Source organism: Geotrypetes seraphini, chromosome 6 (genome assembly GCF_902459505.1).
Source record: "Geotrypetes seraphini chromosome 6, aGeoSer1.1, whole genome shotgun sequence".
Taxonomy (NCBI): domain Eukaryota; kingdom Metazoa; phylum Chordata; class Amphibia; order Gymnophiona; family Dermophiidae; genus Geotrypetes; species Geotrypetes seraphini.
Genome location: NC_047089.1, coordinates 87,881,443 through 87,898,005, shown reverse-complemented (window position 1 = coordinate 87,898,005; position 16,563 = coordinate 87,881,443). Strand labels below are relative to the sequence as shown.

General features: G+C 41.6%; 1 protein-coding gene across 2 annotated transcripts in view; it reads right to left on the bottom strand.

Moving 5' to 3' along the window:
- Positions 1-3,470: 3,470 nt before the first annotated feature.
- Positions 3,471-16,563, bottom strand: part of ACOD1 (aconitate decarboxylase 1) — a 26,622-nt gene continuing 13,529 nt past the window's right edge. Inside the window, exons 1-5 of one of the 2 annotated variants that reach the window (XM_033950191.1) lie at positions 14,676-14,754; positions 12,955-13,116; positions 10,981-11,070; positions 9,660-9,865; positions 3,471-5,054 (exon numbers count right to left, since the gene is read on the bottom strand). In XM_033950191.1, coding sequence (XP_033806082.1) covers positions 4,106-5,054; positions 9,660-9,865; positions 10,981-11,070; positions 12,955-13,116; positions 14,676-14,687 — 1,419 coding nt within the window. In that variant the 5' untranslated portion in view covers positions 14,688-14,754 and the 3' untranslated portion in view covers positions 3,471-4,105. Of the gene's footprint in view, positions 5,055-9,659; positions 9,866-10,980; positions 11,071-12,954; positions 13,117-14,675; positions 14,755-16,563 lie in introns of those variants that run through there. The other variant, XM_033950190.1, reaches the window with a different exon arrangement.

Sequence of the window (16,563 nt, the reverse complement as noted above, 5' to 3'; positions counted from 1 at the left end):
CCAAACTCTAGTGAAAAGTCACGGAGTCAGTTATACTAGAGACCATCACAGCAAGTTCACTGTCTCTGCCACCTGCTAATAACATACAAGGCAAAGATAGATAACTTATCTGAATGCAGGATGGCAGTGCTGTTGCTCTTTCACTGCTCCGGGTACATATTTAAAGTACTAACACATTGCAACTGCCATAAGCTGTTCAACCCCCCAACCCGGATTTCACGATTGGCTTCCTCAGGAGGGGCCCTGCAAAGAAAAGCCAATAACATTCTAACCATCTTCTACTGTGACAACAGGGTCAGGGCGAACTAGAAACCCAAGACTAATAAATACATTCACACTAAATGTTTCAAAACCTTTCAAATACTATTAAATAGGCTTACCAGGGACCGGACACTCCATAAAAGTATTTGATTGTTTATTTATGTGGAAATAATGTGATTATTTTTTGAATCCCAATATAATATTGCCTTATTACTTGCTGTGTTTGATTTATTCATAGTACCTAGAAGACCGAGCTTCACTCAGGAAAAGTGGGCTGATAAGGATGTTGTTCAGGTTCTCTTGTGTAGGTATTCAGGTGCAGTGTTGAAGTGTTTCATATTGTCAGGGTAAATGGCTCTTATGGCACAACCAGTGCACTATGGCTTGGTTAAATGGTGTTGACCAGTTTTAGGTCTTCCACCCTGAACCTTCATATTCTTATACATTCCCTCTTCTTGAGCAAACTTGACTATTGTAATTCCATTCTCATTGGACTTCCAAAATATCAATTACATTGTTTACAATTAGTCCAGAACAGTGCTGTAAGATTATAAGAACATAAGAATTGCCACTGCTGAGTCAGACCAGTGGTCCATCATGCCCAGCAGTCCGCTCACGCGGCAGCCCTCTGGTCTAAGACCAGCACCCTTACTTCATCATTGTTCTAAGTTTGATCATGTTACACAACTTCTAAAATCAGAACACATCCTCCCGGTTTCATATCGCATTTCTTTTAAATATACAGTACTTTTTTCCTTACATTTCTTGAACTTTATACCTAAAAAGTGAATGTTCATCTCTGTTGTGCTCTTTAGGTATTTGGCCTATGGTAGAGTACCTTGAAGGTAGAACAGACAAGAGTATGGTAAGTTTTCCTGTATGTTTTATTTGACCAGCAAAATCACATAATTTACTTGCAAAGGGTTTTCTCCAGGACAAACGATGGAATTTGCTTGCCTTCTCACCTGAGAGGTCAAGCATGCTGTGGGTAATGAAACAACAGCACTTACTCAATCTCTTTTACCAGAATTAAGACAAACACGCATTGTAACACTCCAGAATCGGATGGCACTTGATTATCTCCTTGCGGCCCAGGGGGGTACATGTGCAATCATTGGGCAGGAGTGTTGTACTTATATTCATGATTCCTTCTATGACCAGCAAGCACATATAACCTCTTTGGACAAGGCTTTGCAGAATTGGGAACAATTTAAGATAGAGGATAAAGGCTGGTTTGATTGGCTGACTGTATGGATGCCCAACATATCATGGGTAAGGGGCCTATTGGGTATTTTAATAGGCCTGGCATTTGTTTTTCTGGTTGTGTGTTGTAGTTTATCCTGTCTAATTGGCATTGGAAGAAAATGTTTGCAGAAAGTGACTTCTAACCTTACGCTGCTCCACAAGATAGGTCATGCCCAAAGCAACCCTATGGTGGAACAAGATAAGGTCACTGAAGTCCCAGGTGTGAACTATGCTTTGGGGAGCCAAAACAGGGTTCAAGGTGGCTCTGAGAATGTGGCCCTCTGGCTCAAGTAAACAGAGGTGTGGCAGGCCTTTCTGGGATGAACAGTATGAAAAAGGTATTTGGGTATTTGGTTGATATATGCAAGCATGAAAAGAAATAGTCATTTACTTTCTTACTTATTATTCTTTGGGGTTTTACAAGCTAGATAAAACTTTTATGGATAAGGACACACCCATATTAAAGAATATGTAAGAAAGGTTTGTAAGTGATATAAAAAAGTGGATATAATAAGGATACAAAACCAGATAAACAAATTGGAATAAATTGTGGGATATTGGTGAGAATAAATATCTGGTTTTTGCTGTTATACAAGGAATATATTAGGAATCCATTTCTCTTCCCCAGCACTGCTGTTTAAGATAGGAAAAAGCTAGATTCAGATTCCCACCTTTTTAGGTTTCTTTGGTTTAGGTTTCTTTGACCCAACCCGGCCCATGTGCTTAAGGCTCCACCCACAGGAGGAGCCTAAGGCTCCCGGGCCTATTCTGGTTGGCCGAGGTGCCTCAGGCCCCACCTGTGGGTGGGGTTTGAGCCGCCTGGGCCAATCCAGCCCCATTCCTGCACTGGCTGGCCTACCGGACGGGCGGGCTTGGCACCAGTCCATCCGGCCAACATTTTTTGAGGAACGGGGGTGGTGCGGTCGGCAGGAGGGTCGTGGGTCGGCGGGGGCTGATCAGGGTTTGGGGGCAGTCGTTGGGAAGGTTGTGTCAAGGGCAGGAGGGCCTGGGATCCCTCCTGCCCATATTTTAGTGGGGGGTGGGGGTTACAGGGGATCGCGGGCCAGGAGGGCTTGGGCTTCCTCCTGGCCGGATCGTGTGGTGGTGGGGGAGGGGAAAGATCACTGGGCCAGGATGGCTTGGGCTCCCTCCTGGCCCCAATGGATTCGGCCCGGGGGGGGGGGTTGGGGATCACAGGGCAGGAGGGCTTGGGCTCCCTCCTGCCCCGATGTCATCAGGGAGATCAGGGGTGCTGCGGGGCAAGAGGGTTTGGGCTCCCTCTTGCCCCGATGTCATCGGGGAGGTCGGGGGTGCTGCGGGGCAAGAGGGCTTGGGCTCCCTCTTGCCCCGATGTCGTCGGGGAGGTTTGGGATCACGGGCCAGGAGGGCTTGGGCTCCTTCCTGCCCTGATTGTTGGGGGGGGGAAGGGTGGATCGCGGCAGGGGAGATGAGTCATCTCTCCTGCCGCGATCATTGCTGTAGGGGGTAGGCAGGTCGCTGGGGCCGCTGAGCTGATCGCAGCAGCCACGATCAGCTCAGTGGCCCCTTTTCAGCACTTATACCTGTTTTGACTTGGTTTAAGTCAAAACATATAAGTGCCGACTAGGCAACCTGCCTAAAGTTTTAGTTATACCTGCTGCACGCCTTGGTCTAGGTCGGCCCACCTCCCACCCTTTCCCCTCCACTAAAAATGCCTCTTTTCTCTCTGTGTGTTTAGAAGCAGGGGAAAGGCCTAAGCTGGTTTTAGATACATCTAAAACCAGCTTTGATTATGGATACTTGGACGATCAGGCTTTTTGATCGTCCAAGTAGACATTTAGACCACTTTTTAGACTTTTTTTTTTATTATGAGCCCCTATGTGTCTGTGCTCTTACTAAAAACCAATGGGAGCATTGTTTAGACAGGATAATATAGAAAATCCTGTTTACCATGTACATATTTAGTAACAAAGTACACACTCAGATATATCAAATCACAGGTTTATTAAAGCAAAAACAAGATCAAACAAATAATAAAGTTAAAAACAAAATTTTCACAACATCATAATGACATAAATATTCTAGTGTTTGATTTTGCAACAATGTCTCTAAAAATGCCACCGATATATATAATCAGTTAGACTAATGTCCAGGCGGTCAGAACCTGCCTCCCTTAGCCAACAATGCCATGAACTTTCATTTGCAACTACCCATAAAATGGTCCTCATTTTATTCACATCCCAACCAACCTCAGCTGAGAGGCTTAGACCATGGCTACCCCTGGAACCAGCCAGAAGATGTCACTGTTGCTCAATGGCCAGGACACTTCCACCCAGAGGCTGTCCTAGGAAACCAATGTGACAAAGCACAGAGCAAACATTAATTTATTCAAGTCAGCCTCCAACTGCACATTTTACAGTAGTGTTCATGATACCCAAATTCCACATTATACTGTATGCTTAAACGTACAGATTAGAATCCTCCCATGATTATATTGCACATTTTGTGACTTTTTCTCAGAAGGCACTTTCAGTGAACATATGAAATTATCCAGGTTTATAAACCAAAACATTTAAACTGAGGTGCCTGCCTGAAGGAGAAGGCTGCATGGAAACTCTTCTCACTGTGAAAGCTGTGAAGAATAGCTCGTTTGATCCCTCAGTCTAAGGAAATCACATAATATAGAACAATCAGCTACTTCTTCTAATTTATCTATTGTCTCCACAATTCCTTCCACTGCCTCCTTTGAGAGAGCAGTGGAAGCATTGAATTTGAATTTTTTCACCAGGTCCTCTTTGCTCAGAGGCTTCCTCCAATGACCGTAGAATGTGTTGCAGCGCTCACTGAATGTGTGACCGTTCTTCAGAGTCACGCTCACCTCACAGTAAAGCTTTTCAAAATTAGGCTGGTTGTCCATAGGGTGCTCTACCTGTATTTTACCCAGTAGTTCCTTCAGCTGTGGCCTATCAATGCTGTGGTTACTGAATGACTGAACAGACACATCACCATCCAGCAGAGCTGAGCACGCATTGAACTGGAATGAATGCCGGGCTTCATGCTCTGACTTTGGAAATGGTCGATTCACATATTTAGCATCCGGGACCTTGAGAACAATTTTGTGAATGCACTCAGTGGGGAGGATCTCATCCTGCCCCACAATGAGTTTTCGAACGGAAGAAGCTGCATCTGCCACCCAGTGCATTCCCAGATGTGCAGGGAAGCGCTTGATAGCCACATCTTGCTGTTCGAGCAGCCAGGAGTACGATTCCAACGATGGCAGACATTGTGGGGTGTAGTCTGCATAAAAAGCGCCAAAGCCTGATTCCAAATCCAATATTTCTTTGTTTCCTTCAAGACCCAAGAATGCCAAGCAGGCAGCTTCTAGGCCATGCCGAGCTGCATTGCCAATGTGAAGGGGCTTGGTTTGTGTTGCGGCATTAGCCATCGGAGCACCTGAATATGAAGCAGCAATGGCCAGAGCTTCTCTACATTGAGCCTGGTCCAAGTTTAATAGCTTAGCCGCTGCCGCAGCACTCCCCATAGTTCCAACAACTGCTGGAGGGTGAAACCTGAAAGAAAATTCCAATTATGGTCTATTAGGGAAAGTGAAAACTACTGTAAGATAAACAATAGATATTAAGCATTATCCCTGAGTGAAAATGAGGCTTATTTTCTGATTTGTGGTACTGTTCTGGTAAACTTTACAATTTGGAATTAACCTGAACAGCAAATGAGCCTTTTTCAGTGTTCATGGTAGGATAAATAATACTAGCCTGTTAGAGTCTTCTATCTGTACCAAAATTAGACATAAAGGAATTTGAATTCTACAGACACATAACTAAAGGCTCCTTTTACTAAGCTGCATAGCGTTTTTAGTGCATGCAGAATTTTAGCACATGCTAAACCCGTGCTATGCGGCTAGAACTAATGCCAGCTCAATGCTGGTGTTAGCGTCTAGCGCGCATGGCAATTCTGCGTGCGCTAATCGCACGCTAAAACCGCTATCGCAGCTATTTGGTTGTGCATTTTGGGGTGGTTTTATTTCATTTATTCAAAACATTCAATTAATAAAAAAAACCTCAAACATTCGTAAAATAAATTTTAAAAAACAATAACACAAAATAAAAAGTAAAAATATTGGGTCTGACCAGGCAGCAAAATTTTAAATAAAGCTCCATTGAGCTTATATCTACCTACCTACCACAGGCTCCCTTTCAGCCTGTAGCCAACAACCTCTGCTCCCCTCCCACCCTATGTCTTACTCCCTCTGTTGGTCTTCAGGGCCTTTTGCCTGCTGGTATCTGCTGACCTGAGACCATGACCATTATGAATAATTGCTAAACAATATAATGTAGAAGCCTCTATTTGTGGGTATCTTAAACTAGGGAACTTTCTGAAAATGGGAAGTTCCTCACAAGTCTCAATCCCTTTCCCCTAACTAATATGAGGTAAGTTGAGTAATATAGAGGGGCATTTTCAATAGTGTGTCTAAGTCTGACTTTGGATGTTTCCTGCAAGATGTCCAAAAGTCGGAGCGGGGAAACATCAATTTTCAAAACTGCAAGACGTCAAATTTATTTTTTTGAAAATGACCTGTCTAACTTTTTGGGCCATTTTTGAATATAAAAACGTTCATGTTCAGAACGTCCAAATCAAGCCATTTGGAGAGGGAGGGGCCAGCATCTTAATGGACTGGCCATGCAGACATCCCAACAGGGCAGTGAGGCACTTCACATAAAAGGTGCCAGGTATATATTTCACCAGAACCTGCTTTTATTTGATGGCTAGTCTTCCAAAATTCCCTCAAAACCTACTCTACCCATCTGTCTACTACCCCAATAGCCTTTACGGCTGCAGGTGTCACCTATATGGAAGTACAGTAGGTTTTAGTGGGCTCACACTTTCTACCATAAATATAGTGGTTAGAGTAGCTTACAGACCTGGGTTCTCCTCTCTATGGGCTCCTTTTTAGGCGGTAGTTTTTCTGCTAGCGTGCGCTAATCCGGTGCGTGCGCTAAAAACACTAGCGCACCTTCGTAAAAGGAGCCCTATGGTTCACTAGCCCACCCACCAGGCAACTTAAGACACCTGTGTGCTGCTCTATTAGGCTTTCCCATACCAGGTGCTGCTGTTTTAGAGACAAGTATATACTGTTTCATTTACATCTTTAGGGGGTGGAATGTAGTCAGTGACCACTAGGGAAGTGTGGGAGATCATGCTTTCATCTCTCCAGTGGTCATATGGTCAGTTTGAATACCTTTATGGCCCTTATTTGCTTTTAAAACAGGTCTAACTCTGAATGTCTAAATGATGCCCTGGACGTTTTGAAAAAGGTTTGATTATCCCAGCAAGATATCCAAGTGCGAAGCCTGCCCAAATCACACCCTAAACACACCTCTAACATGCCTCTTTAACATTTAGATATCCTGGAGGGCGAATGCCCTGCAAGACATCTAAAAAATTAGTTTAGAAAATCGGCACTTGGATATTTTGACGATTAAAAGGTCCAAGTGCCGATTTTCTAAACTAATTTTCTAGACATCTTACAGGGCATTCACCCTCCAAAACGTCAAAATGTTAAGAGGGAGTGTAAGAGGCGTGTTTTGGCTGGGATTTGGGCAGTCCCCAAGGACTTAGTTCAGCTCTCTGTCATCAGTTCTAAAAAAAACTCTCTCCTTTTTAACTTTAAATATGTTGCACAACACATTTAAAATTAAAAAGAAAGAGCTGAACTGATCAAAGTAAGACAAAAAAAAGTAAGTCTTCCTAAATGCTTTCTGAGGTTTTTTTTCCTCTTGAATTTTGAACCATTATTTTCACAACAATTGTATTTTATAGGTGCTTCTGTTTAGAGCAGGTGTAAGTGTCCATACCTGCAAGGTAGGTACAGTTCGTGTGTCTTTATAAGATAGAACCTAAGTAGGCACCTGCTTGCTCTCTTAAACCAGGTGCCCTGTTATAAATGTCCCTCGATATATACAATTGTATTGGAGAATCAGAGTAAATAATTCCCTCAGAGCCTTACAACATAGCTGGCCTCTATTCCAGAATCTACAGTATGTAATAGATGCTGGGCCTAGTTGCTATCTCCTCCTGTTAGGGAGAGGAGGAGATAGTGAGTGGATGATGTGGATGGGCAGACTGGATGGGCCATTTGGCATTTATCTTCCTTCATGTTTCTATATTTCTATACTGCAGCCTCTGAATATGTGTCATTGGGTTTGCAAGGAGCTGTGATATGGCAATATCTAAAAAAAACTGTATGATCTCAGGTCGGCAGGGTTCATTTTGGAGAAAAAAAAAGCCTGGCAGAATAATAGAAACTTGGGATTGCTCTTGTTCCAGAAGACCCACAGATGGAGTAAGGCATAGGATAGAAAGAAGCAGAAAAGCAGGCCATAGGTCCAGAGGGAGTTAGTCACAAACCTAGTGGCTTCACTTTTTAATTTAACCAATAGGATTTTTTTTTACTGAGGGGACTAGGGTTGGCTCCAAACTTAAACTTTGAAAACAAAATTTAAAAAAAATTAAAAATATATCTGTATTATTATTTTTTTTAATTCATTTTATTTCACTCAAAGCCACATGACCCATTCTATTCTGCAGGCATATAACTTCTGGAAACTACAAACAGAACTGTCCCTCAGGGACTAGACTGGTAGTATTCACTGTCAATCTCTGAGGGACACAATCAGGCTGGGATTTTAGGATGCCCCTAATGAATGTGGATGAAAGAGATTTGTATTCAATAAAAGTAGTATGCACACAAATCTGTCGTACATATTCATTGGTGATAAGCTGAAATAAACAACCTGTCTGTAGCCCTCAAGGACCATCAATGAAAACCATTGGGACTAAACAGACACAGTCTGCTCCTTAGACATGACACGGTATTATTCAGTGTAGGGAACCTGTTTTAATAGGCTTTTTTCTATAGAAATAGAATGAGAGAAAGTAGATTAAGATCCTGGGATAGCTATTTTATCAGTGATCCACAATCAATAGCAGTATTCACCCTGTGCGTTAGCCCAGAAGGAGAATTTCTTGCCTCCAATTCAAAAATTTTGATTATTTTATATTACAACATTGTTCTCCACATGACTCTTCATATGTGATACATTGGACATCCCAGACCCCTGAGGAAGGAGTGTTTCTCCGAAACATGAATTGTGTTGGGTCCGTATTCCATGTATATGAGAGCCATTTTGATGGATTACAATTTTGTATAGACTTTTAAGAAAGAATACTGCACCTTGTACATTCCGCTCTGCAGTTTTTTCTTTGTTTTTTCGTTACTAAAGCACTCTGCAGAAGAAGGTTATCTATGACATCAAAGACTAAAAGAAGATACTCAAACTTAAGTCCTATGACTTGATAATATTAAGAGCCCCTCAGTTGCAATATAGTCATATTGTACACATGTTCTTTGCATACTGTAAGTAGGACTATGACTGTCACTCAGCCTAAAGTTTGGGACCTGTTTGGGTCTCTCAGTATTGGTCAGGTTTAAAACAATGCCTGATAAAATTGATTTTACCATCAATATAATCTAGAACTGGTGTTTAATGTTAAGGGTAGACGATGAAAACATAGGAATGTGAGTGAAGTTGTCAACGGTCACTAAGTGATTTAGCACTCATTAACAGTGCTCAGACACCCATTATATGCTAATGAGTTTAGGGTCAGATTTTATAATTGGTGCCACAAAGATAAGTGCTAAACATTGGAAACCTATCACACGTCGATCACTCTTAGGTGCCCATTACAGAATCTTGCTTAGGCGCCTATAATGTAGGTCAGGGTTTTAAAGGCCTACATTATAGGCACCTAAGTCCTTTAAAGAATCACGCTTAGCGGGCCTAAGTATTTCTCCACCCCTAAACATGCCTACTTTGGTGTTAGGTGCTGCTAGGCACCATGCAATAGGTGCCTATCTTTTGTAGAATGGTGCCTATCTCCCAGGTAAATTTATTTATTTTTTCAATTAAGACCTTGTTAGAGTTTATTATTGAAGCCAATTTACTAATTAAATTGTGAACCAAACTTTAGGCGCATCTTATAGAATTTCCCCCTTAATGTGCGCTAAATCGCTTAGCACCCATTGGTGAATTCCCCCCCTAGTATCTTAATGACTGCTAATGTTTGTGCATCAATTCCCTCTGGTGTTCCCATACCGTTTTGGAATGTTGCTGGCCTCGCTGGAGAAGCGCATGAGTCTGCCTTGTACTTCAATACCAACGTTGAAGGCTAAAATCAGGTCCAGGCCTGAGAGTTTCTGCTTTGGTACCAAGGCTTCTGATACGGCAATCAGAGTGGGCAGAACCGCCCCAGATGGGTGTGTAGCAGGGTGCCATGTGTCATCAAAATCCATTGAGTGAACCTAGGGAAACATAGATTTGCAACCACGTTAACATATGAAACATTAAAATATCAAATTCAAAGAACTGATTAATGCACCTGAATATTTAGGGCTCGTTTTACAAAGCAGCACCACCAACTAGCGGTGAGCTGAATGTGACAAAGCCCATTCAATCCCCATGGGCTTCTTTTCATTCAGCGCAATGTAAAAAGAGCCCTTAATTTATTCTGGGAAGATAATTTTCTAAAGGGTCCTTTTATTAAGCTGCGGTAAGATTAATGCATGCTTGCCTCAGCTTAAAATTTCTTACCGCAGAGCACACTCAGGCATCCTGCAGTAATTTTGGCATCATCATACATTACGTACGCACTAAAACATAGTTTTTATTTGTTAACTCTGGGAACAGAATATAGGCAAGTTCAATGCTAATTGGTTAACACAGCTACATCGCCATGGATATTAAGCCATTTTACTCATGCAGTAAATATGACCTTAGCACACGGGAATGTCCCGAGTAAGCACACACTAAGGCCACTTTTTACCACAGTCTGGTAAAAGCGTCCCTAAATATTTTGCATATTTAAACACAGGTTTGTCCACATGAAACAGGCTTTTGAAAAATGCCGACTTTCATCTCAGATAAAAGAGCGTACACCTACATATATCCATGGGACAAAGGGGTGGTCCACCTACAAAGAGAGGTGGAGGGAATAAATGTATCCTTTAGCATACTTTTTCCCATGGTCCTTTGCCTGTGCCTTTGGTCCTTAAACCTTTTTTTTATTTTGTCCACTGACTAGAATTTGGTTAAGAAATGTCATGGGACCACTTCCCCTATGAAAATTTACTTGCAATCCTGACCTACAACCTTTGCAGGGAAACTGAAAATTAGCCCAGTGTATACGAAGGGGAAAAGAATTTCACAAGAAGTGTTACTTCATTAAGAAATAACTGTCATCTGCTAAATCTTTATTTTTATTTTATTTTTTATTGTATACAATAAAGACATTATTTTTGTTCCAAACAACAGTAAATAGATAATGAGATCAAATTAAGCTGTTTTATACTATACATGATTAAATGTAATATAAATGCTATAGACTGAGCAGTGTAGAGAAATTTTTATAAATTCTTACAGCAACTCCATTTACAAAAGCAGCATACAGCGGAGGAAGTCTTAGGTCTGGCTGACCCCAAACAGTACTGCATACATCAGAATTATATACCTGGAATAAACAAAATAAACTAATTAGCCAGGATAAAACAAGCTATTTATATAGGAAATAAAATACAAGGGATCTTCAAAATGTTTCCACACTTTTATTTTTTTAAACACTATTATATATGTCAAAAGCAAATTACATCACTTTTCCACATAATCACCCTGTTTTGTGATACATTTTTCTAGCATCCTACTAACACACCCTCTTACCACTTCTGCCCCAGCCATTTCCTGTGAAAATATGAAAGTGCAGAAACTTTTTGAAGAACCCTCATACAATACCCCAAGGTTATTGCTGCCATTCTTGGTTTCTAAAACAATTGACAAATTAGGTCTGACCCCCCCCCCCCCCCCCCAGCCTAGAACTGTAGCAGTGCATTTATAGCACTAAGAACTCAACATTCTGGCAAGTAGCTGATGCATTCACTAGGGATATGCATAGGATCCCCCAACTTCTGTATTTGGTGCCTGAGGTTATGTGCGTATAACTTAATTAATTGGCCTAATTGGCAATGAACACATCATAATTGATGGTAATTGGCAATGGTGTAGCAAGGGTAGGGGGCGCCCGGGACTGAGGCGCACTTCTTCGCCTCCCCCCACCATACATGTGTGGATACCCTCCCCCTCTACCAAATCTGGGACCCCTTGACATCCCCCCGACACCAAGCGCCCCCCCCTTCCGCCTTCCAATCACGCTTAGATTTTAGGCGGTATAGAAATGTGTTAAATAAATAAATAAAATACTGGTGGTCAAGTGGGCTGAGGGGTTCAGATCAGACCCCTCCTCCAGCTTGAGAACTCTCCACCCCTGACATTTTAGTTATTTCCCCCTAACTCTCCCTTTCATTGTGTGGTCTGTCTGCTGAATGGACGCTCCATCTCTTTATAGTGGGTTTCTTCACTTTTCTTGAACTGGAGTGGTCACATACTTAATTTAAAATAATCATCAGATATTGCACCAGGCCTGCACATGACTATTTGTTACCAATATTTTGCTAATGTTTACATTTTTTTCAGAAACTAACCCCACCCCCTTTTACAAAACCATAGTGCATTTTTTTAGCGCCAGCCACGGTGATAGCAGCTCCGATGCTCACAGGATTCCTATGAGCATTATAGCTGTTACAGCCACCAGAACTAAAAACTGTACTATGGTTTTGTAAAAGGGGGTAATACATGTAAAATTTGATTAATGTGTAAAAATTTATACCATATGTTATATCAGCTTTGCATGCATTGATTCAGAGGCTTACATATGTACAATCAATTTAATGCACATTCTTTACTCATACAAAATTGTCCAAACTGACAATGGAAAGTGAATGCAGAAAACACAGGAGATGCTCCCTTCAAAGACTGTGAAAGCAGAAAATACAACGAAGGTGACTGAATGGTGTTCAATCTCGTTTATTGAATGGAAAAGACTCAATATGATCGTGTTTCGGCCCTCAACGGGCCTGCCTCAGGAGTCTGAACTTATGTCGAGATGATATTGGTGAGAAATGTTTAGTCCGAGACTTATTCCTGTATTACATTATATGTGTGCTGATCACTAAAGAAAAACCGGCTTCGAGAGCAACGCATATTTCAGGCAGCATTAGGACATTTCTGAATGCCGGTTTTTCATTCGTGATCGGCACACATATAATGTAATACAGGAATAAGTTTTGCAGACTGAACATTTTTCACCAATATTATCTTGACATAAGTTCAGACTCCTGAGGCAGGCCCATTAAAGGCCAAAACATGATCGTGTCGAGTCTTTTTCATTCAATAAACGAGATTGAACACCATTCAGTCACCTTCAATGGAAAGTGAATATACATCCTCAAATCTGAACCCCTTCTCTTAAAACAGTAGTTAAAATGAACTGGCATTCTCTCACCTTGCCATACTGCACAGCTCTGTGGAAGACTTCAGTACTGGTACCCAGCAATCCCACACCAAGAGTATCCAAAATCATCCGCTTGCTCCTCTGAACCACTGACTGGCTGAGATGGCCCACATTTAAACCATGGATCACTCCAGCAAAGCTTCCTGTCACGGTCTTTTAAGAAAAGGAAGAAAGTGTTTTATTAATAGGATCGGAAAGAAAATATCATCCTCACAAACAATGCAAAAATAAAGGAGCATATAATGCTCAAGAAATCAGTTCAAGATTAAAGAGTCTTTCACTTCTATGATCAAACAATTTTTTATTGATGAAAGATAACAGGTACATTCCAAGAAAAGAGCTAACGTGGTACAAGAAAAAACAACGAGAGCTCAAACTCCATCATCAAAACTTTTTCAGAGTGAAATAAACCACAAAATATCAAACCAAAAGCAACCCCCCACCCCCGGGGATCTCCCAATGAACAGCAAAGAGTAGAAGTAAGGACACCACGTAAATCCATAATATCCCGGAAAAGGAGGGACTAGATCCTAGGACCCCCCACAAGTAATCAAGAATCATCCCACAACAGCCTCACTAAGGACCCGTCTCCTAACCATCCCCCCCAAGATCCCCCAAGTCTACCCCCCTAAACCCATCCCTGAAATACTGGAAACACACAGGAAGGACAGATCCACCCCACTAGGATAGATCATTAATGATTAAGCTTCTGGCCCTAGGTGACAAATCCTGGAGATATGGGTCCTATGTGAGAAAAAGAACCTTCTTCCGCCATCATTGATTCCAGCCCAGCACGGAGTGGGCAGTTGCCCACAGCCATTATTACAATGCTGCCAATTAGCACAAGGCCATTTTTTAAAATTACTGTGGAAGCACTTACCACCACCTATTTTGTAAGCAGTAAGGGCTCCCACATTAAGGATGCACTAACCAAAATAAAACAGAAAAATATTTAGCACATATCTCAAAACTAACACAAAACATAGTACATAGTGCGTCCCATGTTAGGATTTTTTGCTATGTAAAGTGCACATTAGTGCCTAAAGCAGTTTAGTAAGAGGACCCCTTAGAAAGGCAAATTGATGCCATTGCAATCTATAGGAAGAAAATGGTTTCTTTTACTGAACAATAAAATATTTTTAAAATTTTACTGTAATATAGGGACCAAATGCCATAAGTATTTTTCCCTTAGACCTAATATGGGGAAATATATTCTCTACTGCCTCTGCCCCATTATTCCTCTCTAGACACAACTTAATAGAACTCCAGGGCCCCAGGGGGCCTCTGCACCAATAACAAGTCAGAAATAAAATAGCAAAATGAACCCCGCCCCCTGCCCCTTACAAAGCTGCATTAGGCTTTTTTATTGTCAGCCATGGCTGTATTAGCTCCGACATTCATAGAATTCCTATGAGCGTCGGAGCTAATACCATTGCGGCCGACGATAAAAAAGCCTAACACAGTTTTATAAAAGGGGCCCTAAGTGTTACACAGAACAGAGGTAGCCTACTTCCAAAATGAAGTGCATGGATTAGAAAACAATGCCCCTGCCAGTATCATCTTCCAGTCCTTAACAAGTCCTGAAAATTTGGTATGGAGAGAGCACCAAGTACAAAACTTATAGGAGAGAGGTAAACAAAAGTGCACACAATTTCATTACTTTCTACCCTTCAGAAAGTAGGCTAAAATCTAGAACATATCATAGGAAATACCTTAGCAAGCATCTCAGCTGGTGCTGTCCAATGTGTGTGGAGTGGCAGCTGTTTCTATGGAGAACACTGCAAGTGTCTGACAAATGTGAAATCATTCACAGTGATGCAAGCTGGGCTCTATATACGCAGGCAGCTTCCTTTTCTGTGTCTCCCCTTGTCCTGCCTTCCCTACCACTTCCTCTTTAACGTCAGCTGGATTTTTTTTTTTTTCTTTTTGGCCCTTCTACTTACTTTTGACCGCCCTGCTGACTTTTGTCTAAGGTGTCCCAACTGTCTATTCAGGAAAAAAAAATCCTTCATTTTGCAATAGTAAGAAACGTTTTAAGCACTATGATTCATTACCTACAATCACTGGGACACAATTGCTATTTGCCATCTCCTTAATATTCAGCCAAGCAATGTATTTTTTTTTTTTTTTAAATAGGAAATGGAAATACCAAAGTCAGGAAAATATGATATAATCTGAAAATTACTAAAATATATGTCTCGATTTTACTTGGGTGTATACCAAAATCCATACAAATCTCCAACGCCTCACATCCAATACAAAATTCCCAGCTCCTCAGAAGTACCACCTGGGCTCAAAAGTTTTCACTGCCCTAGGCTTTATGTACTACCTCCTCATTGGAGCCGATATTTAATTTTTCAAACAAACTTTAATTTCCACTTATTTCTTTTCTTTAACACCCCTTTTAGCATACTTGAGTTTTAAGGGTACTTAGCTTTTAATTGTAGTCTTCCTTTCAGGGATATAGGAGCCAACATGTTTCACCCGGAAAAGGTTTATTCAAGGCTTATCATCCCTTATCAAGCTTTACACCGTCACACCGGACCACTGCGTATTAGTTCAGTATGGATTTTGGTACACATCTTGGTGAGACATAGGTTGGTGATCCTCACAAGAATATTAAAACAAGAAATTAAGTGCCGTATGGTAAATTGATTTTACTTGGGGCACAGAGAGATTTGCCTAAGCCCACACATAACCCTCCCCCCCCCCCCTTTTTTTTTACAAAACTATAGCGTGTTTTTTAGTGCCAGCTATGGCGGTAACAGCTCCAACGCTCATATGAATTCTATGAGTGTCAGAGCTGTTACCGCCACAGCCAGCACTAAAAACCATGCTACGGTTTTGTAAAAGGGGGGAGAGTTAGCCGCAGAGGAGTGTCTGGAACTGATAACTCGTAATGTTTCAGCCCAAAAGTCTAAGATAAAAACTTTCCAGGGTGCTTACATCTCTGCCGATTACTTCCTCAGTGTGTGTGTTAATATTATTCCTATTGTTATTATAATTAGGGAAGTTTATAAATTTAGGTGTTTATTTTCTATCAAGTTAGGGAGGTTTTGAGAATACAAAAAAAAATCTGGGATCGATACCCAGAGGGATTTAGCAAGCAAGAAAGGCCCAGATTCACTAAACTTACCGATCCTGTAACGATCGTCGCAAAACCGGTTTGACTGGTTTTGCTATCATTCATGTTCCCTGACCCGATTCAGAAAACTGCTGTCCGATGTGCTTCTCTGAGCACTCACCCAATCTCCGATCCGAGCATGCTAATGAGGGAAAATGCCATGCAAAAGAAGAGATCCCGAATGGGTTTGCCGATCCGAAAAAGAACGACTGCATAGGACCAGTCGCTCACTATCCGTGGCTGACTCTTCTGCCCTGAAACCTCCCCGAACATCATGGCAGAAGGGATGCCCACTCCCTCCTGCCATTTTTGTTTTGGTTCAGAGAGGGGGGGCTTTTTTTTTTTCTTTTTTTTTATTGGGCAGAGATTTTTGGGTGTGTAATATACACAAAATATCTGTGCCATTAAAAAAAATGGAAAAAAAACCCCAACCCCAGCAGAAGCCCTGACAGCAGTGATAGGAGGCTGCTTCTCCT